Source organism: Ascaphus truei, chromosome 14 (genome assembly GCF_040206685.1).
Source record: "Ascaphus truei isolate aAscTru1 chromosome 14, aAscTru1.hap1, whole genome shotgun sequence".
NCBI classification, from domain to species: domain Eukaryota; kingdom Metazoa; phylum Chordata; class Amphibia; order Anura; family Ascaphidae; genus Ascaphus; species Ascaphus truei.
Window position 1 is genome coordinate 36,102,733 of NC_134496.1, and position 26,241 is coordinate 36,128,973.

Below are 26,241 nucleotides of genomic sequence, written 5' to 3' on the forward strand. Positions count from 1 at the left end.
TTTTTTTTTCTTTAAAGGGGAAATCCCTCCACCTGAACTCCATGGCAGAGGCATGTTTATTGGGTGGAATATGTTTACACATTTAATGTCTCCCATAGTAATTCAAAAGCTTTTCCGTTTATCTTCTTTACTTGATCTATTTCCTGATGAGACTGGTTGGATTAACAATTCACCTGTGTACATAACCGTTTAGTGTAAGAAGGAATTGTGATGGAAAGAGGGTGAATTGAAGAAGCGTTTGCTTCTAGTCCTGAGACTTTTTCCTAAATGCCAGTTTACGCCTGTGTCAGAAGAGACTGGGAGGGGAGGGAGGGACGACCCCAGGGGAACAGCTCTTATCTCTTCATTGTTCCTCACCTTAGAAGCTCTTGGGACTATTACCCCACCCCCCCTCTGCCCCCGCCGCCCCTCTCCCTGTGGGCACCACTCAGACAGCCCTTCTGTTTATTTTAGGGTTGAGGCTTCTTTTTACCGTAGTCAGTGTAAAAACCCTGCAATTAAAATAGAGCAAAAGGCAAATAAATTGGGCACACATTTACCTCTAATTATACACCAATTTTGTATCTTTATAGTGCTTCTAAAATAATTTTAAAAAAAATGGTATATATCATAAAAGGGCAGTTACAATGAAAATTGCGAAAAAAATTCTTATTGGTTCAACATTTTGGCTACCCTCTGGAGTAGGGTAATTTTGCCAATTTTTGGTGCACCTATCCCATGTGTGTGTGTGTGTGTGTGTGTGTGTGTGTGTGTGTGTGTGTGTGTGTGTGTGTGTGTACAGTATGTATGTTAATGCAGCAGATCCAAAACATTAGCCTGCCTGGGTGCTACTGAAAAAGTAAATGGACACAGATGGAAAGAATCGGGCCCTTGTATGTCTTCGAAAAGAAGAAGAAAAAAAAACTATATGGTGATTTTATTTAACACATCAAAATTTCGGCTCAAACACAAACATTCTTATTTTATATATTTTTTTTTCTGAGTGAATATTGGTGAAAACCAGTCCCAGATCCCGTGCATCAAAAAACCTTGCAGCAGACTCCAATATATGTAAATCGAGGCTGTTAGTGGAAAGGATATTCACAGGAATCCCAAGGTGATTAATGGGTCTATTAGAGATCAGCATCTGTTGTGCCCATATATGTGGGGGGAGGGGGGTAAAGGGTAACGCGGGGTGGGGGCGGGTAAAGGGGAACGCATCGGCAAGTGAATCCTCCGTAACCAACCTCACAGCAGCATCCCCGAGGGTCCCACTGGAAAGATCAATATCCTCCTGGCTCAGTGCTTTTACACAAGTGTGTTACGGTAACACACAATTGAAGTCCTGGTAAGTTGTTCCTGATGTGTGCACTTCCTGCTGGCTAGCGAAGGCAGACACACAATTTAAAGAATGGAGGTGCACAGCAAAAGTGAGACAAAGCTGGACCTGAAGCTCCGAGATAAAGAATCATTTATTAGGCTCTGTGAGCAAACATGTAAAAGGTAAGTTTCAGACCTGTGTAGGTGCTTCATCAAGAGAGAAAACACCTACTTAGGTGTGAAACGCGTCAGAAGACTTCCCTTTTACATGTTTGCTCACAGAGCCTAATAAATTATGTTTATCTCGGAGTTTCACGTCCAGCTTTTTCTCACTTTGCTGTGCACCTCAATTCTTTGTATTTTTTTATATATCTATCCATCCCTGCCACCCTGGTACCTCTTTTTGGAACGCTCTCCTTTTTTTATACCTCTTGTGACATAGTACACTACCGACACACTTTATTAAAGTGTGGCCGGTACCGCAAGCCGGGATATTTCCCAGCTTGCTTGTGGCTGCCCCTCGGCGTGCCGCGCGTCATAGACGCGCGGTCACGCGTCTTCGGGAGCCTGCGCCCCCTGCACGCGCGTCCAGGGCTCCCCGAGGGAGCCCTGGTGTCCCGCGATCTGCAGGACGGCGGCAGGGGGTTCCGGGGGACCCGGCGGACCCGGTAGCGGTAGGGAGAGCGCCCCGATAGGAGGGCGCTCTTCCGCTGCTTCGGCACGCGCCCGTCACACTCGGGCGCGCGCCAGGCTACTGCTGCGGCCAAGAACGGGCAAATGCTCGAATAAACTTGGCCGCAGCAGTACCTCTGTGTCACCACAGGGTGGAGCTTACCATCCATTGCTCACCATTAACCCCTTGTATTACTCTAGTAAACCCACAGAGGGGGGCGGGGAGGGGGTTACACTCTCCTCTAACTAAACCCAATTTAGTCCCAACATTCTATAAATGTGCAATGGGTGACATTTGGATATTTACATGTACACATCCTAAATGTTCAATATATCATGACCGTGTAATATATGTTTCTCTCAATATTCATACTTAGCCACCCGGGCATAGTATTTAACATATAGCAATTAATACTGCATCTACATGTTCAGCAGATACTTTTAGAACAATAGTTTAAACCATACACATACTGAGCATATGGTATATGACACTTTTTTTTTGTCTCAGACACTTGGCACATGCACAAGCTGTAACAATCAAGCACACCTCTCTCATGCTGATTGCTTATAGTACATCCTGCACACATTCTATTAAACTTGGAAAACCATTAAATATTCTCGATTAGATAGTATAGCTATGTGAGTAATATTAGAATACTCTACTGCTTCCATTGTATAAAAAATGTGAAGTGTGCTAATATAGCAATAATAAATCTAAAAGTGGATATATAAAACTTAAATATAAATAAAGTTAATATAAGTATAACTATTGCATAAATGTAATATGCAAAAATTATATAAAACGTGCTCGGGGTTAATGAGTGCAATGGCAAAGTGAACAAATACAAATTGTGAATATATTGAGTGTTAAATCACACATAAAAATTAATCTGCTGAGAGTGAAGGTGAAAAAATGTTACACGCACAACACACAACACACAACACACACACAAACACACACACAACACACAACACACGCACACACACACACACACTGCTCTTAAAGAAAGACCAGTCTGTACAGTATATTGGAACAGAGAAAGTAAAAAAAAACAGCCAGAATCCAATTGTCAAAATGCAAATCAATTTACTGATGAATTATATAATAAAAGCACAATACAGAACAGTATATCTATTTTAACTATTTAGTTACCAATAGGTATTGGATTGAAACTGAGCAGGGTCAACTGAAATGAAAAGGTTTTTTTGCAATTCTTAAGCAGAATTGGACCTCAGGAAATGCAGCTTTTAACGTGGAATAAGTATTGGGAAAAATCACGCATGCTTAATAATCGAGTAATGAGGTGAATGCAGTAAGGATTTTTCAGCCTAAAATGTTTGGTTGATTGTTGTGGCTTGATCACTCACACTGTGCATTGACATTCACCTAATTACTATACAGTTAAATGACTCGCAATGACACACAAAGCTCCTTTATAAACAAGTTCCATGTTTGTTTCAAACAGTCCAGCGAATCCGCGACTTTACTCACCGCCATTTTAAAAATGTTCTTATCTCGCAGTTGCGCGCTTTCCTTGGCGGGGCGACATTTTGTCTAGACGGGAAACTCGGGCAACTGCCCATTGACGGCCGTTATCATAAACTTCTATTTTTTTTTTTTTTTTTTACAAAAACGGAAAAGTATATTACAGTTTACAAAAGACAAACTGCGCTCTAAAAGCTTCAAAAATGAGCGAAACATAAACCATTCTTCTTGTTTGCCCAGCCCCACGTTGGGCGCCAGAGTTAAAGCTGCAGTTCAGTCTTTTTTTTTAAATTTTTTTTTTTATTTATTTTTTTACTTCAATACTTTCATGTGGGCAATCTCTAATTACCTAAAGAACTGTATAGCTGCCGGTCAATTCGTTCTCCATGTATTAATAGGCGAAATTTGGTGACATAATTAGTGAAGGGATCTGTTTATATTCTGCTTCAGTCCGTCAGTGGAAGCTCATGAATATTCATGAGCACTCCTGCACTGACATGTGCTAGAGGGAGGGCAGGGCTAACAAAGGGGTGTGCCAGGGTTTGTGACAGGACATGAAGGGGCAGTGCTTTAGCAAATGCTTGTTAAAATAGAATACAAGAAAATTGGTCTTTCAAAGTTGTTGTTTTAAAACAGAAAATGCAAAAAGTATTTTTTCTTACTACAGAACTGATTTATTAAAAAAAACACACATGCAGGATATTGACTGAACTGCAGCTTTAAGCCTCCCTGCCACCCTGGAACTCGCTCCCTCCTTTTTATACCTCTTGTGATACAGTACCTCTGTGCCACCATAGGGTGGAGCTTAGCATCCATTGCTCACCATTAACACCCCTTTTAACTCTATTAAATCTACAGAGGCGGGGGGGGGGGGGTATGTATGTATTCTTAAAAGCTAAATTCACGGGGCTATTTATGAATTTTGTGTCTTTCAATATAACCGAGTTTGATAAAAACCATTGTGTGAGCTGTTCAAATGTCATGGAAACCTATTATACGCACATATCTAGAAAAAGAACACGGAATGTATTATTTGCAGAGCATTTTAAAAAGGTGCATTAAAGGCAGCGCAAACTGGGTGGCGCACACCCCAGGGGGGGGCGTGAGATTTTCTAAGGGGGGTGCAAGGTTGCAGAGCCCCCGCGCTTTCCCCCCAGGCATTTAAATTAAATGCCGGGGGAGGCGCGAGGCCTCTGCAACTTCACTTACCTGCTCTCAGCTGGCGCTTCCCTGACGTGTCGCCATGACAACGCAGCATCGAATAACACAGCGGGGTCAAATGGCAACGCGTCATATGACGCGTGGAGCCCGAGAGCAGGTAAGGAGGGGGGGAGGGGCGTAGGCAAGGGGGAGCGGAGACGGGGGGGGGGGTGCGAAAGTTTGCGCACCCCTGATTTAAGGGCATGTAGGTCATTTAATATGCACAAATCACCTTACTGTTAGATTTTGTTAACCAGGGAAGCCTGAATGCAACGATCACATGGATTGTCATTTCTAATGCATATATATTGGTATTGATTGTAACAATGGAAAACCACTTTGTAAGGTTATTAGCCTTGGCTTTTCCACAAACGCATGAAACAAAAACACATTGTAATCATAAGTATTATTAGCCATGTGCAAATTATAACTCTGCATTTGGATAATTTATTACAATGGCTAATGTCTCGAGATTATTATTCCTTTTTTTTTTATAACGGGAAAACTGATTTATGTTTATAGAATGATCTAAAAATGATGGTGCTGTATTATAGTTCAACCCTCTCCTTTTTTTTCTTAAATATAAAATCTCAGATCATTTCCAATATACTAATACATTGAACCATTTCGGATCTGGTCCATGAGTAGCTTTCCCAGTCATTGATTTTACTATTCAGCACTGGATCAGGGGGGCTCAAGCCCACCCCACCAGGTCAGGTTTTCAGGATATCCCAGCTTCAGCACAGATGGCTCAATCAGAGGCTCAGTCTTCCATTGAGCCTCTGATTGAGTCACCTGTGCTGAAGCTGGGATATCCTGAAACTCTGACCTGTTGGGGAGGGGGGGGGGGGGCTTGAAGACTGGGGTTCAGTAGTGGGGTGCACTAGAAGACTCTGTCGCTTCCAGAGTGATTGACAATCTTGTTTCTGTATTGAATTTGTTTGACTGATATTGGTGAGTGCACAAACCTGCCTCTCTCTTTTTTGTCCTATTCTCTTTGTTACCTTTTGCAGTAGAGAAGTTATGCAATTCCCTGAGTATTATTTATGTAAGTAAACAACATAGTTGCTAATTGATCAATACCTTTTGGGAGCCAATTGATTATTCTGCAGCAGGACCGCTGCAGTACTAATCTCTGTTTCTGTTACATGAAGAAGTTGTGTATTCATTGACCAATTTTTGCTTTATTGCTTCTATCTACAATATTTGTAGTGATTTAGAGTGAGTATTGATATCTGTGGAACTCTGGTTCATTCTAATAGCATTTTACTCAGATTTCAATTTTCATTGGTTGATTTGATATAATATTTTTGCCCGATAGATGCATTGTAAGGAACCCCAACCCTCTCTAATAGCGCGTCTGAGATCAGATACATTGTAAATTCTTCTCTATTTGGTACAAATAATTTCAAATAACCTGAAAATTGCAAGGAACCCTTTAGGGATGCCCGGGGGAGCACAAGGCTTCCTAGGAACCCCTGTTGAAAAACACTGTTCTACAGCCTTGGGGATCCCTAGTTGCAGCAGGCCAAACTTTCAGAATAGACCATTAATAAATGACCAACTGAACACACTTGGCTTTTACAGTGTGAATGGAATGATTCTTGGTCGTCCCCAAAACGTGGTGTGACAGAGGTTTCCCTGACTGGAGGCTTGAGAAATGCATATAAAGCGGGGGTCTCAAACTCAGTCCTGAAGGGCCAGCTTTTATGGATATCCCTGCTTCAGCACAGGTGACTCAGTCAAATACTGAGCCACTGGTTGAGCCACCTATGCTGAAGCATGGACATCCATAAAAGCTGGTCTGTTGGTGGCCCTTGAGGACTGAGTTTGAGACCACTGATGTAAAGTAATGAGCATGTTAGCGGCGATTTTTTGATAGCTCTGTTCCTACAGCCCAAACCATCAGAAGACCACAATATAACCGTCTTATCACCCGAGGTTAGATACATTATTGGCAGTGATGCTTGTAGTGTTAATCCTTTTTTGCATGTCTAATTATGTTTCAATGTCCTTACCAAAGGGATCCTACACTAATTTGCTTTTTAAATAAGTAATTCAATTAAGTGCACCAAATTTGTCTAAATGTTTGAGCTCTTTAATGGAGTTTAAACGTGTTGACTAACCAAACTGTGTTTTACTTAACCTCTTCATTACTGGAGTCATATGCTAGACAATATTCCATAAAATGTGTACTTGTTTCTGCAAATGGATTATGGGGGAATAGAGCCATATAAGGCACATTCCTCATCAGAACCTTAGTGTTCTGTGCTGTATAATGACCATGGATATCCCTCAATACATTTGTTTGGAGAGCAGTAGTGGAACTGGAACTCCGTATCTGTAGCAAATGGATTCATTTCTCCCTATGTTTAGATGACTGTGTTATGATCTGTTCAGATTATTCTTTGAGAACAGGAGATTGCAGAATGGCTCGTGCTGTACACAATGCTCAATGGCTTTAGTTATGGTTGAACCGTGTGCTTTCTTATTACTCCACTGCAGGGTGGCCAACTCCCGTACTCCAGAACCACCAGCGGGTCAGGATTTAAAGGGATATCCCTGTTTCAGCACATGTGGCTGTCATTTTGATTGAGCCATGTGTGCTGAAGCAGGGATATCCCTAAAACCTAACCTGCTGGCGGCCCTTGAGGACTGGAGTTGGCCACCCCTGCTCTACTGGTTATACAAATATATTGTGAATAAACTCGACCTGTTTTGTTGTTTCCATTGCGTAAACCCCAGATCTGGTTGGTTCAAAATGTATGTACAATGGTAGTGAGTGCCTGTAGCATCATTTGTCTCCAGTATAATACGATCTCTTTCACATAGCCGTCCCATTGAGCATGCACCCGTATACGTATTATCTCTATATGAATGGCACCCCCTTAGGGTACTTCCTGAACTAATTCTAAGCTGCTTCTGAATTTCTGCAAGAGCTTTTTCGCCCTTTCCGCAGACCTTCGAAATGCCGAACCATTTTTTCTATCGCTAACAGCGTTCAACAGGCTGGTTGTTTTGTTAACCAACAAGGCCTTTTATTTAGAGTATTGCGTGTTGTCCTTAGGGGGGCACTACTTTCCTTGAACATAAATATTCCCTTAAAGACATTACAAATAACGGTATCTTTTTGCTGTAATGCTGTATTCCACCTATATTTCTCTTAGCATCAATTTGCTGTTTTGGAATTTTTTTATTTTTTATTTAAATATCTTATTTAATCTTTCAGGGTAATTTGCCTTTAATAAAATACACAGATTCCCAACAAGCTCTGAGAAACCCCAACCATTACCACATAATATATATATATATATATATATATATATATATATATATATATATATATATATATATATATATATATATATATATATATATATATATATATATATATATATATATATATATATATGCATATAAGTGTCAAAAGGAGTGCTAGTGGGCATGGCTAAATGTATACAACAAAAAACAAAAATGCCCAAAGCTACTTCCAATGTGACAAAAATACACAGTGCAATACCTATATATCTCTTGTAAAAAAGGTCATTTAGTGTAACCCTTTGGCCAAAGCATCTTAAGCCTGCTGCCACTTACAAGGCATAACCGTAGTAGGTCCTAGCACTCACCTGGGTTAAAATTCTTATTAACCTGTATAATTACAGGAAGAATGATCACATTGGATCTGTCGTAACCTGGCAAATTGAAACTCACCTGCCAACTTGGAAAGTTGGCCAAAGGGTTAAATTAAATGACCCTTTTTACAAGAGATATACAGTATAGGTATTGCACTGTGTATTTTTGTCACATTGGAAGTAGCGTTGGGCATTTTTGTTTTTTGTTGTATAATTTGCCTTAATGTCAAAGTGATTATGTTATGCTCTGCCTGGGGCTGCCTCTCTTCCCTGCATATGTTATGTCTCCAGCTGAATAAGTATTCAACTTTCTATCCCACACAGTGTTCGAGAGGAATTAAAAGTACAGGTAGTTGTCTGTATGCAAGTATTATATACTGTATACTTAGTAGTGCCATCATACTTTGATCACTGATGCCTTAAACAGTTCATTTTTAGGAGTTGCCTATGATTTACCTGCAGTGTAGAAGAAGTATAAATGTAAGCTTCAAGACCTAGATTCATGAACGGGTTGTAAGCTTTATCCCAGTTTAACTCCCATTCAGTTGAATGGAAGTAAAGCTTAGCACCCTTTAGTGAATCGGGGGCCCAAGTCTCCTTAAGGTTCAAACCAATTTGAGAAACGTATCCCTTCTATCGGGAGCTAAAGCACTTTCTATTATCGGGGAGGTCAGGATTGGTTCCCTTCAATCCCATAAGCATTTCCTTGCAGAACTGCGGGATACACAGTACAAAATGTATATGGGTCAGCTAACAAGGGTCTGTACTAAACCTTAAGTGTTTTTCTTTTTAAACTAAGTGAGCGTCAGGGGCTGAAAATAAACAGTATAGTTATACAGTGTAGCATGGAGGCAATCCAAGCAATATCCTACATGTGAATTTAATTTTAAATCCATTCTGTAGTATTACATAATACGTACTACATTAAAAAAAATATTCATCCACTTGTAATGCCATTTGAATGAGTTTTAATATACTGAGCATCCTTTGATTTCTATAGCAGGTTTTAGCCCACCTCCCCAGCAGTGCAAGGTCTTTGTAACACTTTCCTGTTCGTGATAATTTGTTGCCAATATTCCCAGCAGTTTGAGCCGTAAACTGTAACAATAGATAATGTTACCTTGGTAATAAAAGAATACATTGTAGCTGCTGAGTTACACTGACTGAAAGATTGATTGAAACTGAAAGGCGTCCTTTTAGTGAACCCTGCAAAGCAGGATCTTTGCTGATCGATCATGAGAGAATTAATCAATCGGGAGCTTAGGTAATTCATTTTCATATAAAGGTAATCAAAGGCTGCATATAGTAAAAAAATCTTTTTTTTTTTTTTTTTTTAAGTGCCGCTTTGATTGCCCCCTTTTAAAGAGACGGGGAGGGGAGCAACGTAACAAAAGAGATTCTACTTTATTTAAAAACTCTAGGAATGTTATGCCCTTGTACACCTTATTTCTATTATATTATGAAGTCATACATGAGTATATTGTTCCTCATTTCAGGATGAATTAACTGCAGTGAATGTAAAACAAGGATTCAATAACCAACCAGCTTTCTCTGGAGATGAGCATGGAACAGCTAGAAATATTGTCATTAATCCGTCCAAGGTAAAGTAACCTGTTCTCATTATTCTCGTTATATATTTAATATATATATATTAAAAGTACTAACATTAAAAGCACTTTCACATACAGTGGCGGCCGCCTTTAGCCTCGTGCGGCCGTAGATGCATTTTTTTTTGTCCGGAGTGTATTGCGATATTTTAGCGCTCGTAATATTAGTATTTTATTAGCGCTGTCTGCAATACTGCAATACGTCTAAAAACTCAGGGGGGCGTTCGCAAGCTGTTGTCTTCGAAGTCTGCTTTAGCAGTTCAGCTTACGTCAGTACACAGTCTGCTGGACATCAGAGTTCAAAGCATTCAGAGGATGCCCAGAGGTGTGAATGGCATTTGCTGAGCGGGGAAAGTCTGAGTACGAGGTCTGGAGATCAATGGCAGTCCTCCGGGATGCCACTTGTTCTGCCAGACTTATGGGGCCTGCCCAGCAGGTGGCATTGGGATAGCTGGGGGGGAGATGTGGCAGGCTTGCGCATGTCCCTTGGCTATGTCAAATTTCCCGCTGACCCTGCTTTAGTATCCGGCTTGGCTCTGGCTGCTTGAGCAGTTCCCACGCGCTAATTGGTTGTTGAGTTCTGCCTCTATATGTTTCAGCTGGAGCAGGGAAAGCTATAAGAAGCTATGAGCCAATCAGATTGCGTGCTCCCCTTGAGTCAGAACCGAAAGAGCGCGGGCGGGCTTTTCAAAGTTGCTTTGTGCAAAATAGCAAAGCAACCGACTTTGATTTCAAGCCTGAAAACCCTGCCCACCAGAAACTAAGTCCCGACTTTTGCGTCCAAGTTCTCAGAATCGAATGTAGCGGTTGCAGCAGGGACTTCATGCTGATTTGAGTTCCAGGAGATTCATGCTGACTCGTGGTCAGGAGGGACCAAGTTCCGAGAAACTAACGTAGGGGTGGCGTATGGAATTTTTTATGCCGATTTGAGTTCCAGAAGATTCCAGGCTAAGTCCCGGTCAGGGTAAAACTTTCCAATAGAGTACCCTGCACCTAGGAAAGACTAGTTTTCAATCCCAGACCCCCAGTATGTGTGTCTTTTCGTCTGTATTTTGTGTTTTTAACGGTGTGTAAGATAATTTATGCCGAATAAATTACAATTTATTTCTCTACCTTGTTTTGCTCAATGAATGATCCTGGTAAAAATGTGTAAATAGCCTGGTCTCCCGTTACACTGACTATCCCTTTTCTCTCTTACCGTGCACCACGACTGCCTCCTGGAAAGGGCTCTGTCTCGCTCTGTCTCGCTCTGTCTCGCTCTGTCTCGCTCTGTCTCGCTCTGTCTCGCTCTGTCTCGCTCTGTCTCGCTCTGTCTCGCTCTGTCTCGCTCTGTCTCGCTCTGTCTCGCTCTGTCTCGCTCTGTCTCGCTCTGTCTCGCTCTGTCTCGCTCTGTCTCGCTCTGTCTCGCTCTGTCTCGCTCTGTCTCGCTCTGTCTCTCATTTTAGGAATGCCCAATGAATTAATACTCCTGATAATGCACATAGGTGCTTATTCTATATTGGTCACTTCAGCCGCAATGCCCCATTTAATTCAATGGGGAATTTCGGGCAAAAACAACCCAATTGGCCGATTCGGCTAATATAAGAGAAGCCCATTCGACTACATACAGTACAAATGCAATATTGTTTGGTTATCTCCAAAACATAGACTGGTTAAGGTTCCTCCAGGCCTACAACGCACTAACCTATCTGTTTGCGTTCTGTTTCCAGATTGGAGCCTATTTTAGTAGCATTTTAGCTGAAAAGTTGAAACTCAACACTTTCCAGGACACAGGGAGGAAAAAGCCGCAAGTTAATGCCAAGGATAACTATTGGCTGGTGACTGCTCGCTCTCAGGCCGCTATTCATAACTGGTTCACAGATCTAGCAGGGAACAAACAACTAACGGTTTTAGCAAAAAAGGTACGAAAATGTTTGAACATCTTAACATACATTTGAGTAACGGACAAGAATGTTATAGCAAAATTGTAATTAATTTGTTTATTGTGGTTACAAAGTGGGCATGTATTTATTGCTAAGTTGTTGTTGAAGTTCGTAGATGCTTATTTAAATTTTTAGTTTCACAAAAAGTTTTTGCGTTTTGTGTACAAATGAAAAAAGGGAGAGGGGAGAGGGGAGGGTTGCCATCAGGTATACAACAATACAGGCAGTCCTCGGTTATCCGACACAATGCGTTACTCAAACTGGCGTTGGATAGCGAAACGTTGTAAAGTGAAACACGTTTTCCCATAGGAACACTGTTTAAATGAAAGGTTCCGTTCCTGAAGGCATTTTTAATGCTAAAATACACAAAATATTTTATGCAGACAATAAGATACGCAGCAGAAACATAAATTATATAGTGTATATACTGTATTATATATATAATATAAAAATATATTATATAGTATAATACAGTATATATTATATACACATAAACAACTTTGCAAAGTGTCATAAGAGCGTTTGCTAAGCCGTTTTGGCGTTGTAAAAATGAACATAGGTATGTATTGCATAGCGTTGGATAAGCCATTCGTTGTAAAACGAGGACTGCCTGTAGTTAGTTATTACAGTACTACATCAATAACATTGAACAGCACATTTAAACCAAACACAATCACAATCCTACTATTTGGTAACCCCAAGGGGCTCTCGCATAAGGTTCTAAAGCCTCTTATTTTATTTCTGTTTTTCTTTTCTTTTAAAAATAAATGTTTTTTTTGGGGGGGAGGGAAGGGGGGAGGAATAATCCATTGATCCAGGAATCCCAAATATTATGAAATGCTTTGACCCTATGGTTCAGGAAGGCTGTAAACCTCTCCAACCCCATCTCTTCTACTCTCATCTACTCTCCGCTTTACAGCCGCCCTTGATGGGGTCAAATGGTTTTTCCACATGGCTGCAATTGAGTTTCTTGCAGCCATTGTGGGAGATCGGTTTTCTGTTCGCTGGGTTTATATTTTCTGTAGGTTTGGCCAAGACATAGATGTGTTTTTTTTTTTTTGTTTTTTTTTTAATCACATTTTTTATTAAGGTTTTCTTTTGGGGTACAGAACAAAGAACGACAGGGGAAAAAAAACAAAATCATAGATACCTTTTTAATGGAAGATGAGAACCATATGATCCACCCAATTTACCTGTTAATTTAATCATTGTCCTGAAACAGGATTGTTTATTTCTGTTCCCCCCCTTTGCAGCCCTCTCACTGCCAGCTTCTATATTTCAGTTGCATGCTTCTCTGCTCTGAAAACTGACAGTGCCTGTGTAATCGATACATTATTGTTACACATTCCCTTATGTACACTGTCAGTAGCTGGTTGCCCTAGCAACCTCCCAATTCTCCTAGCTGACAATGGGTCAATCCACCCCCCCCTGTCTCTGTTGAGAAGTTAGTTTAGTCCTGAGACTATTCCTGTTTACCAGGCACCCCTCATTTCCTTTATATCCTAAGCAGGCTGAGTGAGTACCTCTTATGTTATCTACTTCCTGGCAAGGCCATTCTGTTTTTACCTTCCTCTAACTACAAAACACCTTCACCCTAGAGAAGCACTCACTCACCACACCATACCATCTACAAGTGCCTTTATATGTCTGATGCTTTCCCAATAAAGGTAAGAAAATATACAGGACTTGGTGTGCTTTCAAAAGGGGTCGAGTTAAGCTATCTGGTCTCATTCACATCCTACATGTGACCCTGGTCCCAGAATAATCATGCGTACATTCTCACCCCATGTGTTTGTTTTTAGTTTAGTTTTTTTCCCCCTCATTTAATTGACTGTCCAATAGGATGCCACACATTTATGAAAATAACAATGACGTAGAAGATTTCAATGACTGTCCAATAGGAAGCTGCAACCGATGTTGCTGCGGCTTCCTATTGGCCTAAAATTTGGTTTCCCTGGAGGGACATTTGAACCCTGTAACTTCACTGGTAAGTATCTCGGGAACCAGGGAGTCAATGAAGCTGAAAACAGCGAGGTTCAGCTCGGGGAACAGCCCCTTCCCCCATCCCTCCCCTGTTCCCACCCGTAAAAAAGAAATGTGGGTTAAAAAAATGAGTTTGGGGGGGGGGGGGGGGGAGGTGGAGGGATTGCTGTCTTAAGATACTTTCACATTTAACTGTTCATGCAATGACTTTATATATAACTAGCTGAGAGACCCGGCGTTGCCCGGGATGTGAAGCGTGAATAAGTATGTGTAAATGTTGTATTGTAAACTTGTAATGTTATGTGAATGTTATGTAATATATATAAAAATTGTATTTGTGAAAGAAAAAGAGTAGAAAGCACATGTATATGAGGGAAATTTTGTTAAGTGTATGTTAATTGTTAAGGTTGTTAGTTATGAAAATGTAATTGTTGTAAAGGCTTGTTGAAATATGTTTATGTCCATTGTTGAGAGTAGTGTATTTGATGTAATCGTGAAGTGTGTGTTGGTGAAATTGTTTGTAATAAAAGATGAGTGCAGTGAATTGAGTGAGTGATTGTTTTGTTGATGTTGGTATGATAATATGTAGAGATGATGGAAATGTACCAAAGTGTATGTTCATTGTAATGCTTGTTTGTAAACTACATTTTTGGTAGTTCCACTTGGAGCAAAGACGTACAATTGTTGTGGGGATCCGACTCTAGAGCACGCAACATATAACTGGCCGTGGGAGAAACATGGTGATTCTAAGTTGATACCAGTGCACTTTATAGATTGTCCTTGTGCTTTGTTAATGGTGATAGCAAAAGCTAGTTTGATGGGGAACTGTAGCCGTTTGAAAGTAAAAGGCATGTCTGTAGGAATGAGTGGAATGCGGGGGATGAAGACATCTTGGCCTTTGGCGTTGCCAGTTAAGATAGTAGCTTCAATTAGGTTGGCCATCAATGTTTTGATGCACAATCTGGTTCCATTACAAAGGTTAGGTGTGTGGAGGTTGCGAAGTAGCATGATGGGTGATCCAACTTTCAGACGAAGGTGGTGGCATTCCAGATGGTTCCAGGGAGTGTAGGAATTCAGTTGGATAGTTCACGGCTTCATCGTTATCCACAACTGTATCTATTGAGTTGTATTGAGTAATTGTGTTTGGAAGAATGTCTTGAATTGCATTATTTAGGTCATTGACAGAAGTATTTTTGGCAGCAAGGATGGCTCTTTCACAGAGCCACTGGTGGTTTGTGTAATTGCGTAATAGATTTGGATAGACGTTATGTATGAGATCTTGAAGTGATGTCATCATGTTACAAAAATGTGTGGGAAAAGCAATTTCACCTGATGTTAAGTCAGTAGGTAAAGTACCTTGACCAATTTGAAGAAGGGTGTCTGCAAAAGCTTGGTCATTTGAGTGGCCCAGAAGTTGTACTCGCATATTGGTTGTTAATGGGAAATGTTTAACATGTCGCCATAAAATAGAGGACTTGAGGCATGCATGAAGTTCGTCTGCTGGTGTGGATCGTGGGATGACTGGAAGTGTTTGTCTGAAATCACCAGCTAAAAGAATGACAGCGCCACCCATAATTTGTTTATTGTTGCGCAAGTCTTGCAAGGTTCTATTAAGGGCTTCAAGTGCTTTTTTATGTGCCATGGTACATTCATCCCAAACAATAAGTTTGCAAATTTGAAGAACACGTGCTTGTCCAGATGTTTTGGTGATATTACAGGTTGGATTTTCTTCATGAGCAATGTTTAGCGGTAATTTAAGAGCTGAGTGCACAGTTCTTCCTCCATCCATAAGAGTGGCTGCAATGCCAGATGATGCTAGTGCAAGTGCAACATCATTGTGCATTCTGATTTCGGCTAGGAGTAAATTAATGAGAAATGTTTTTCCGGTTCCACCTGGAGCATCAAGAAACAGTATTGCACCTTGTCCATTGTTGATGTGCTCCATGATGTTCTCATAGGTGTAAAGTTGTTCAGCAATTAACATAGGTTTTCTTGTTGCAACATATTCTTTGAGCAGCGAAATATTGTATTGTTTCTCTCGCATAAGGTCCGTATTGAGTACATCGTTATGCTGACGTTGTGGAGCTTGCAGACCTAATTGAAGGAGTGTTTTGTTATTTATAGAGAGACATGTATCTTCTAACAATATGAGTACCTCGTTGAAAATCTCAGGTGAAAAGTGAACATTGAGTGATGGATTGTCTCTCTGTGCTTTGGCAAGTATATCTTCACTCATGCTTTCTCGATATGTGTCCCATAGAGTGTTGGGGTTTGATGGATTGCAGGTGGTAAGGATAATGGCAAAAAGGTTGCGAATTTTTACTGGTAATGAGTGTAATGCAGCTTCGGCTAATGTAGTATTCCAGTGTTGATCATCCTCTAGTAATCCAAGTTTTTGGCAAGCTTCTCGATAAGTCTCACAAAGTTGACCGTTGACATTTTTAAGAGCGTCAAATGAAGTTGGGCCTGGAATGGTATGAAGTAGCATTCGTAGAAAGAAGCATTCAGCGTTGTTTGGGTGAACTGTGTACACACGGCCCAAGGCATCACTTGCAAGGGCATCAGTTCCGGGAACAGCTATACCCTGCTTTCTTTTCTTGAACATTTTTGTTGATGTATTCCAAGTATAATATCGTGGAGTTTCCGGATAAAGCAATGTCCTTGCAAAAGAGTCGTGTTGACATAATTGAAAGAAGGCAGTTAAAGTTGTGTTTGGTGGTTGAGCAGCAACTGCCTCTGCATTGTGAGGTGTGAAGTATACTCTCTGTCCATTTTCTAAATGAACAGTGAGGTGAACAACGGTTGGGTGTCGTTCGTGAATGGGAAAAGCTAAAATCCTCCAAACGGCTTCATTACTACTGATATATCTTCCCAGCTGGTAGAGCGTAACTTCGTCCCTGATGTGTTCATTTGTTATTCCAAAAATGGCCATGTCGCTTCCCTTGTTGACATACTTGCAAATGTATTTAATAGATTTAACGGAATTGCAGTATTCAACATTAATGTGTGCGTTATACATTTTAGTTAGAAGTGGACAATATGGAACAACCCATTTGTTGTCAACTTGGATGTTTTTGTTGCCTCGAATAGTCATTGTTGCTGTGTATCCACCGTCTGTGGGAGCGCGTCTTCGATATTGAGGATATCCATCATCTCCACTTTGTGTGTCTGCAATGAATGGTTTAGGAAATTTTTTTGTGCATTTACCGTCTTTCATACATGGTGCCTGAATATTAATGTTTCCACATGGGCCATGAATCATATTCTTTGTGACTATTGCAAATAGTATTGGGTCTTCTTCTGGATGTGGCAACTCTGCAGAGATAACTTTATCGATGTCTATGGCATGTATTTTTTCTTTGAGCCATATAAGAATATGGGCATGTGGAAGACCTCTTTTCTGCCACTCAATTGAGTACATCCAGCATCGTGTTTGTCCAAAGATATAAGTCTTAGTGATGATGTGAATTAATTTGATTAGTTTTTGTCTAAATACTCTGGCAATTAAGTCGTGTCGATCGCTGTGTGCCTGTCCATGCGCAAGTTCAATAGTTATTTCTGGCCAAGCTGGATTACATGTAAATGTAATAAAAAAATCTGGTCGTCCATACGCTCGAACATATGCCATAGCGTCTTGAGCATATTCGTGCATGTGTCGAGGACTTCCTGTGAATGTTGCTGGTAGAATTAACATTTTGCCTATGTTGTCAACGTGACCATCATTGCCAACAGCATCCTTTAGATGTATGTATTGATCAACGCGAAGTTGTTTTTGATGTAAACGTATGTATAGAAGACGCTCACTTTCAATTTTAGCATACATGTCAACAATAAACTGATGAAATAGTTGGCGACAATGTAAAATGTGGTTTCGCGATGCATCTCGTATCATTAATCTGTATGCGTAGAAGTCCATAGCGGAGACAGTTTTTTTAGTGTTTGCTTGGGAAGCTGGGTCTACTTGCATGATGTTGAAGTGATAGCCATCGTCCCCGTTCCAAAGTATGAGAGGGTATTGAAGAGCATCATATGAGCGATGTGTTTCACAAATGCGTGTGAGTGAATGAGCACGTCGCTGAAGAATGATGTCACGTGTATTAAATTGTTCCCCTGCTATAACAATAGCGACTTCGTTGATTTGTGGAGCATTAAAGCGACGTTCATGTTGGCCCACTGGTGTTTTGTCAGCTCTGATAATGACTTTATAGTCATCAGTTGGCATGAGTTCAAGTGATGTTTTGAATGTGTTAATGAGATGGTTGTGTTCATGTAACATCCTTTGTAAGGAGATGACAATATCACGTCTTGTATTGGGTATCCAATGGCATCTTTGATCAGCTTGTTGTTGTTCATCACCCATGAAGTAAATTTGCAAGAATTGTGGATCTTGTTCTGGTAATGGGAGCAGAGAGCCAGCCCTGTGGTAAACTTGACCTTGTACTTTGAAAGTACTTTTAAATCCTATTTGTTCCACTATAGATGTAGCACCAAAGGATGTCATTTGGAAACAGGAGTTGTATTTGCGTATGTTTTGTAGAAAATGTTTAGATTCTGAAGTTGTGGCTGACATGTATGAAAGAAGTGGATCTGGTGGTGAGTGTAGAGGTGCTAGGTGAACTTTGCCATTGCTGCAGCACATTCCAGCTGATTCCTTGTGGAATTTCTTTGCTTGACAGTAGCGGCATATAGTGTCCATGTGTCCAATGTTGACGTTTGGATGTTGGTGGTATAGTATGTGTGGATTATATAGAAAAGCAGCGCGTAGCAAAGTGTAATGTGTTGAATGCGTTAATGTAGTATGTGTGTGTTGTTGTTGTTCTTGTACTGTCTGTGTTGTTGTGTTTAGTTGTGCTCTTGATGTGCGCCGTATTGTTCTGTCTTTAGCAAGGCGTGTTTCATGTTGTTGTTGAGTCTCTGTGGCTCTTGATGTTGTAGCTCGTAGTGTATTTTTAGCCAGCCGTATTTTCTGTTCTTCTGGTGTCTCTGCATCGCGTGATGTTGTACGACGTTGTTGTTCTTTTGCAAGGCGTGCGTCATGGTTTTCTGGTGTCTCTGCAGCGCGTGATGTTGTACGACGTTGTTGTTCTTTTGCAAGGCGTGCGTCATGGTGTTGTGGTGTCTCTGCAGCGCGTGATGTTGTACGACGTTGTTGTTCTTTTGCAAGGCGTGCGTCATGGTGTTGTGGTGTCTCTGCAGCGCGTGATGTTGTACGACGTTGTTGTTCTTTTGCAAGGCGTGCGTCATGGTGTTCTGGTGTCTCTGCAGCGCGTGATATTGCACGACGTTGTTGTTCTTTTGCAAGGCGTGCGTCATGGTGTTGTGGTGTCTCGGCAGCGCGTGATATTGCACGACGTTGTTGTTCTTTTGCAAGGCGTGCGTCATGGTGTTGTGGTGTCCTCGGCAGCGCGTGATATTGCACGACGTTGTTGTTCTTTTGCAAGGCGTGCGTCATGGTGTTGTGGTGTCTCGGCAGCGCGTGATATTGCACGACGTTGTTGTTGTTTTGCAAGGCGTGCGTCATGGTGTTGTGGTGTCTCGGCAGCGCGTGATGTTGTACGACGTTGTTGTTCTTTTGCAAGGCGTGCGTCATGGTGTTGTGGTGTCTCTGCAGCGCGTGATGTTGCACGACGTTGTTGTTCTTTTGCAAGGCGTGCCGCATGGTGTTCTGGTGTCTCAGCAGCACGTGATCTTGTACGACGTTGTTGGTCTTTTGCAAGGCGTGCGTCATGGTGTTCTGTAGTGTCTGCAGCGCGTGATATAGCACGACGTAGTTGTTCTTTTGCAAGGCGTGCCGCATGCTGTTCTGTAGTCTCTGCAGCGCGTGATGTTGTAGCACGTTGTTGGTTTTTTGCAAGGCGTGCCGCATGCTGTTCTGTAGTCTCTGCAGCGCGTGATCTTTTAGCCCGTTGTTGGTCTTTTGCAAGGTATGCCGCATGCTGTTGTGTAGTGTGTACAGTTGGTGGTCTTGTACTACTTTGTTGTTGTTTTTCAAGGTGTGACTCATGGTGTTCTTGAGTTTGAGTGGATGTTGATGTACTGGGGTGTGTCTCTGTGTTTTTGTTGTTGGTGTTCTCGTTGTGTCGCTCTTCTGATTCTGGCTCTGTCTCTTTGTTGTGCAAGGCGTGTTTGGCGCTGTAGTGTTTGATTATCAGGTGATGTTGTGTGTGTGTGTGTGTGTTGATGATTTTGTGTGTTATGATGCTGTGTGTTTATTTGTCCCTTTGATGTAGCTGGTGTGTGTGTATTATATGGAAGTAGTGTGTGATGTTGCTGTGTGTTATCTGTTAGTGTTGATGTTGTGTTTGTGAGTATTTGTTGTTGAGCTATTGTGTTTTTTTGTGTGAGTTGCTTGTTTTGATTTTGTGTGTGCATGAAATTTGTGTGTGCATTGTGTGTTGTATTAGATATGGTTGTTGTGTGTGTGTGCGTGTGTTTAGTTTTGCAAAGGTGTTTTTTTGGTGGCATGTTTTGTGTTGGCAAGAGGTGTTGTTTGTGTTGTTGTTTTGAAGTGCGGTATTGTAGGTGGTGTAGAGGTGTTGTGTGTGTAACTTGAGTTGTTTAAAGTATATTGTGTGTGTGTGTGTTGCGGTAGGTGTGATGTGTGATGTTCTTAAAGTGTTGCAGTGTGTGTGTGTTTAGTATACTTCCTGATGTTGTTGTGTCAACGGAGACTTGGATGGAACAGCGTTCAGGTGTAGAGGTGTTCAAGGCATCCGCAGTGGTCTGTGAAAGGGTTGTAAATGGGTTAAGTGTGACAGTATTTATGGTTGTTTACTGGTTGTTGTGTGGTGTGGTGTGTGTTTGAATGTTATGTGTCTTGGTGGTTGATTGTGAGTGTTGTGTGAATGTTGTTTGTGTGTGAATAGTGTGTGTATGTGTACTTTTTTAGTGGTGTGTGTGAGTATTGGTTGTGTGTGAGTGTGGGGTTGGTGGTTGTGCGAGTGTGTTGTGGGTATGTGTTAGTGTGTTGTTGATTGAGTGTGGTGTTTGTGGGTGGGTGAGTGTGGTGTTGTGTGTTATGTGTTGGTGATTGAGTGTGCGGTGTGTGAGCGAGTGAGAGTTGTGAGTATTGGGTGTGCGAGTGGTGGTGGGGTGGTGTGATTGAGTGTTATTTGTAAGTGTTGGTTGTGTGTTGTGGGTGTATGTGTGAGTGTTGTTTGTTTGGTGCTCAGAGGTGTGTGTGTGTGTGTATGTAGGAATTTTTCTTGTGTTTGGTGCAGGTGTGTGTGAGTTATGTGTGGGTGTTGTGTGTGTTGGTGAGTTGAGTGTTTGTGCAAGAAATGACACAGACGGCTCCAGTTTAATTGTGTTCCAAATATCATTTATTTAAAGGAAGACCTGAGTTAGCGTGGCGTAGGGGGTGTGTTGCTGTACACGTTTGGGGGGGGGTGGGGGGTTGATGTCAAAGGGTGTTTGGTGGTCAGCCGTGTGAATTTAAATTTAATTGAGTGTAGTGTGTCTAGGAGCAAGGTGAAGGGGAGGTGTGTTTCCAGTGTTTATGGTGTTGTTGGGAGTTAGGGGATTGTTGAATAGTTGTTGTGTGTGGCGTATAAGCACAGGAGTGTTGTGTGTGGATGAGGTGGTGTTGTGTGGGTGTGTGTGACTGTTGTGTGTGTGAGGTGAGTTGGGGAGGTGAGGAGCATCCCGCGATGTGGGGGTGGGGGGGGGGGGTTGATGTGTGCGTGGGGGATGTTCGGTGGGAGGGTGGGCGTGGGGGATGTGGGGTGGGAGGGTGTTTGATGTGGGCGTGGGGGATGTGGGGTGGGAGGGTGGGGGATGTGGGCGTGGGGGATGTGGGGTGGGAGGGTGGGGGATGTGGGCGTGGGGTGGGGAGGGTGGGGGGATGTGGGGGATGTGGGGGTGGGAGGGTGGGGGGCGTGGGGTGGGAGGGTGGGGGGGCGTGGGGTGGGAGGGTGGGCGTGGGGGATGTGGGGTGGGGGATGTGGGGTGGGAGGGTGGGGGATGTGGGCGTGGGGGATGTGGGGTGGGGGATGTGTGTGGGCGTGGGGGATGTGTGTGGGCGTGGGGGATGTGGGGTGGGAGGGTGGGGGGATGTGGGCGTGGGGGATGTGGGGTGGGAGGGTGGGGGATGTGGGCGTGGGGTGGGAGGGTGGGGGATGTGGGGGATGTGGGGTGGGAGGGTGGGGGATGTGGGGGATGTGGGGTGGGAGGGTGGGGGGCGTGGGGTGGGAGGGTGGGGGGCGTGGGGTGGGAGGGTGGGCGTGGGGGATGTGGGGTGGGGGATGTGGGGTGGGAGGGTGGGGGATGTGGGCGTGGGGGATGTGGGGTGGGGGATGTGTGTGGGCGTGGGGGATGTGTGTGGGCGTGGGGGATGTGGGGTGGGAGGGTGGGGGATGTGGGGTGGGAGGGTGGGGGGATGTGGGCGTGGGGGATGTGGGGTGGGAGGGTGGGGGATGTGGGGTGGGAGGGTGGGGGGATGTGGGCGTGGGGGATGTGGGGTGGGAGGGTGGGGGGGGTGGGGGATGTGGGGTGGGAGGGTGGGGGATGTGGGGTGGGAGGGTGGGGGATGTGGGCGTGGGGGATGTGGGGTGGGAGGGTGGGGGATGTGGGGTGGGAGGATGGGGGATGTGGGCGTGGGGGATGTGGGGGTGGGAGGGTGGGGGATGTGGGCGTGGGGGATGTGGGGTGGGAGGGTGGGGGATGTGGGCGTGGGGGATGTGGGGTGGGAGGGTGGGGGATGTGGGCGTGGGGTGGGAGGGTGGGGGATGTGGGCGTGGGGGATGTGGGGTGGGAGGGTGGGGGATGTGGGGCGTGTGGGCATGTGGGGTGGGAGGGTGGGGGATGTGGGCGTGGGGGATGTGGGGTGGGAGGGTGGGGGATGTGGGCGTGGGGGATGTGGGGTGGGAGGGTGGGGGATGTGGGCGTGGGGGATGTGGGGTGGGAGGGTGGGGGGGGGGATGTGGGCGTGGGGGATGTGGGGTGGGAGGGTGGGGGTGATGTGGGCATGTGGGGTGGGAGGGTGGGGGTGATGTGGGGGGGTGATGTGTGCTGGGGGGGGTGGATGTGGTTGTGGGTGATGTGTGGTGGGGGGGTGGGATGATGTGGGCTGGGGGGGGGTGATGTTGTGGGGGGGGGGGTGAGGGAGGGGATGAGGATGGAGGGGGGGGAGGGGATGAGGAGGGGGGGAGTGGATGAGGAGGGGGGGGAGGGGATGAGGAGGGGGGGAGTGGATGAGGAGTGGGGGGGTGAGTGTATGAGGAGGGGGGGAGTGTATGAGGAGGGGGGAGGGGGATGATGAGGGGGGGAGTGGATGAGGAGGGGGGGTGAGTGGATGAGGAGGGGGGGAAGAGGGGATGAGGAGGGGGGGAAGAGGGGATGAGATGGGGGGGAAGAGGGGATGAGATGGGGGGGGAGGGGATGAGATGGGGGGGGAGGGGATGAGATGGGGGGGGGAGGGGATGAGATGGGGGGGGGAGGGGATGAGATGGGGGGGGGAGGGGATGAGATAGGGGGAGGGGATGAGGAGGGGGCTGAGTGGATGAGGAGGGGGGTTGAGTGGATGAGGAGGGGGGTTGAGTGGATGAGGAGGGGGGTTGAGTGGATGAGGAGGGGGGTTGAGTGGATGAGGAGGGGGGGAGAGGGGATGAGATGGGGGGTGAGTGGATGAGGAGGGGATGGAGTGGATGAGGAGGGGGGGGTGAGTGAGGGGGGGGGAGGGGATGAGGAGGGGGGGTAGGGGATGAGGAGGGGGGGTGAGTGGATGAGGAGGGGGGGTGAGTGGAGGAGGGGGGGGGTGAGTGGAGGAGGGGGGGGGTGAGTGGAGGAGGGGGGGGGTGAGTGGAGGAGGGGGGGTGAGTGGAGGAGGGGGGGGGTGAGTGGAGGAGGGGGGGGTGAGTGGAGGAGGGGGGGGGGGGTGAGTGGAGGAGGGGGGGGGGGGTGAGTGGAGGAGGGGGGGGGTGAGTGGAGGAGGGGGGGTGTGAGTGGATGAGGGGGGGTGAGTGGATGAGGGGGGTGGGTGAGTGGATGAGTATGGCCCCGGATGATCAGCATGCGGTGGAGGAGAGGAGCGGTGGAGCGGGGTGGTGGTAATGTTTTTTTTCTTCTCCGGATGAGCACCATGCGGTGGAGGAGGGGGGCGGGTGTTGGTAATGGGGTATTTTTTGATCCATGCGGTGGAGGTGAGGAGCGGGGGGGGGTGTTAATGTGTTTTTTATTTGATCCGGATGAGCACCTTGCGGTGGAGGAGAGGAGCGGGGGGGTGTTGTTAATGGTGTGTGTTTTACTCCGGATGAGCAGGATGCGGTGGAGGTGAGGAGCGGGGGGGGGTTAATGGCGTCTTTGTGGCTCCGGATGAGCACCATGCGGTGGAGGAGAGGAGCGGGGGGGCGGGTGGTGTTAATGGGGTATTTTTTGCTCCGGATGAGCACCATGCGGTGGAGGAGAGGAGCGGGGGGGGCGGGTGGTGTTAATGGGGTATTTTTTGCTCCGGATGAGCACCATGCGGTGGAGGAGAGGAGCGGGGGGGGTGTTGTAAATGGCGTGTTTTTTACTCCGGATGAGCAGGATGCGGTGGAGGTGAGGAGCGGGGGGGGGGGGTTAATGGCGTCTTTGTGGCTCCGGATGAGCACCATGCGGTGGAGGAGAGGAGCGGGGGGGGCGGGTGGTGTTAATGGGGTATTTTTTGCTCCGGATGAGCACCATGCGGTGGAGGAGAGGAGCGGGGGGGTGTTGTAAATGGCGTGTTTTTTACTCCGGATGAGCAGGATGCGGTGGAGGTGAGGAGCGGGGGGGGGGGGGGGGGGTTAATGGCGTCTTTCATGCTCCGGATGAGGAGCATGCATGCGCTGGAGGTGAGGAGCGGGGGGGGTATGGGTGTGGATGAACACCATGCGGTGGGCGTTGTGGAGGTGGGAGCGGTGAGGACGGGTGAGGACCGGGGGGGGGGGGGGTGGTGTTTGGGGGGGGTTAATGGGGTCCGTAGTGGAGGTGAGGAGCGGGGGGGGGGGGTTAATAATGGTGTCCGTGGTGGAGGTGAGGGGGGGGGGGGTGTTAATGGCAAGTCAGTATGCCTCCGGATGAGCACCATGCGGTGGAGGTGATGAGCGGGGGGGGGGGGGAGGGGTGTTTAATGGTGGTTAATGGTGAGTCGGTAGCCCTGGAGCAGAGTGTGGGGTGGGGGTGTGCGAGGGTGGTGTTTTGAAGAGGCGGTGTGTGGATGTGGTTGTATTTATAGAGAGAAGAGTATTTATAGAGAGAAGACTCTGTACCTGATTGTTAGAAGGTGGTGAGGTAGCAGGTGGTCAGGGTTGTCCCAAAAAAGTTTCAAATCTGTCAGTTGTGCAAATGTCTCAGAGCAGTTAGGGTTAGGTGCAGCAATTCCCAAAGCTCAGTGAGGGGTGGTAGAGTGTGTCAGTGGTGTAGCTCAGTGAGGGGTGTGACAGTGTGTCAGTGTTGTTGGCCTTAGACCAATGAGAGGTGTGCGGGGGCGGGCATGGTGCGGGGGGGGGGGCATGGGCCGACCAATGACAGGTGTGCGGGGGCGGGCATGGTGCGGGGGCGGGCATGGCCTGAGGCGGAGTGACAGGCCAAAGGTGCAATGGCATTGTCCCTAGGGACACCGGACATCCAGCAGGCAGGCATGCATGCATGCAGGCAGGCAGGCAAACATACAGTGCTTTCACTAATATAGTATAAGAAGATGTATAACCCTGTTCACCTAATGTAACTATGTATTTGTCATCATAACTTTGTGCCCAGGACATACATTTTTATAAATAAATAATATAATTTATTTAATACACAAACTATGTGCAAATTCTCCTTTTGTTTTAAAGTGGCAATGCAAGCCATCAATCCTTTTATTATTTATTTTGCAAAGTTTTTTTAAACGTACTGTAGGATTGAAGGAGGGGGTCTCCGTAGCTGAACCCCATTAATTTCAGCTCCGGGTACTCCCTGCTTCCGGAAATACAGACCTCCGGAGGGGGTGCCGGTAGCCGCTCGGCTAGCAGGGATCATGTAACGGCTGCTGTTTAAATCTCCCGTGCCCACGGGCCAATAGGAAGCCATGATGTCACCCGGTGCGGCCTCCAATTGGCCAATGTGACACAGGAGCTTTGAAAACCTGGAGATACCGGCACCCCCTTTGGTGGTAAGGATCTCGAGAAGCGGGGGGTCCAAATGTGCGGAAATGAATGGGGGTCCAGCTCCGGAGACCCCCTGCTTCAAACCAATGGTAAAAAAAAATCGATTGCTGTGCTCCTTTAAGCTAAGAGATTGGAATATAACTTTGACACTTATGACCACCCTCTATGTCCCTCTTTAGAGATATCTGGTCAATGGGTCGTAGAATAGCGTTGACATTTGTAGTCATGTTGTAGGCAAATGAAGATTTTGAACGTTTGTATTGTATGTCTTTATTTATATAGCGCCATTAATGTACATAGCGCTTCACAGGAGTAATACACGTGGTAATCAAA

The 26,241-nt window shown here is 45.3% G+C and overlaps 1 protein-coding gene across 4 annotated transcripts in view; it reads left to right on the forward strand.

Moving 5' to 3' along the window:
- Positions 1-26,241, forward strand: part of MED12L (mediator complex subunit 12L) — a 280,612-nt gene that overhangs the window by 6,854 nt on the left and 247,517 nt on the right. For all 4 annotated transcript variants that reach the window (XM_075570445.1, XM_075570448.1, XM_075570447.1 and 1 more), the window contains exons 3-4: positions 9,786-9,890; positions 11,606-11,797. In XM_075570445.1, the coding sequence (XP_075426560.1) occupies positions 9,786-9,890; positions 11,606-11,797 (297 nt within the window). The remainder of the gene's footprint in view (positions 1-9,785; positions 9,891-11,605; positions 11,798-26,241) is intronic.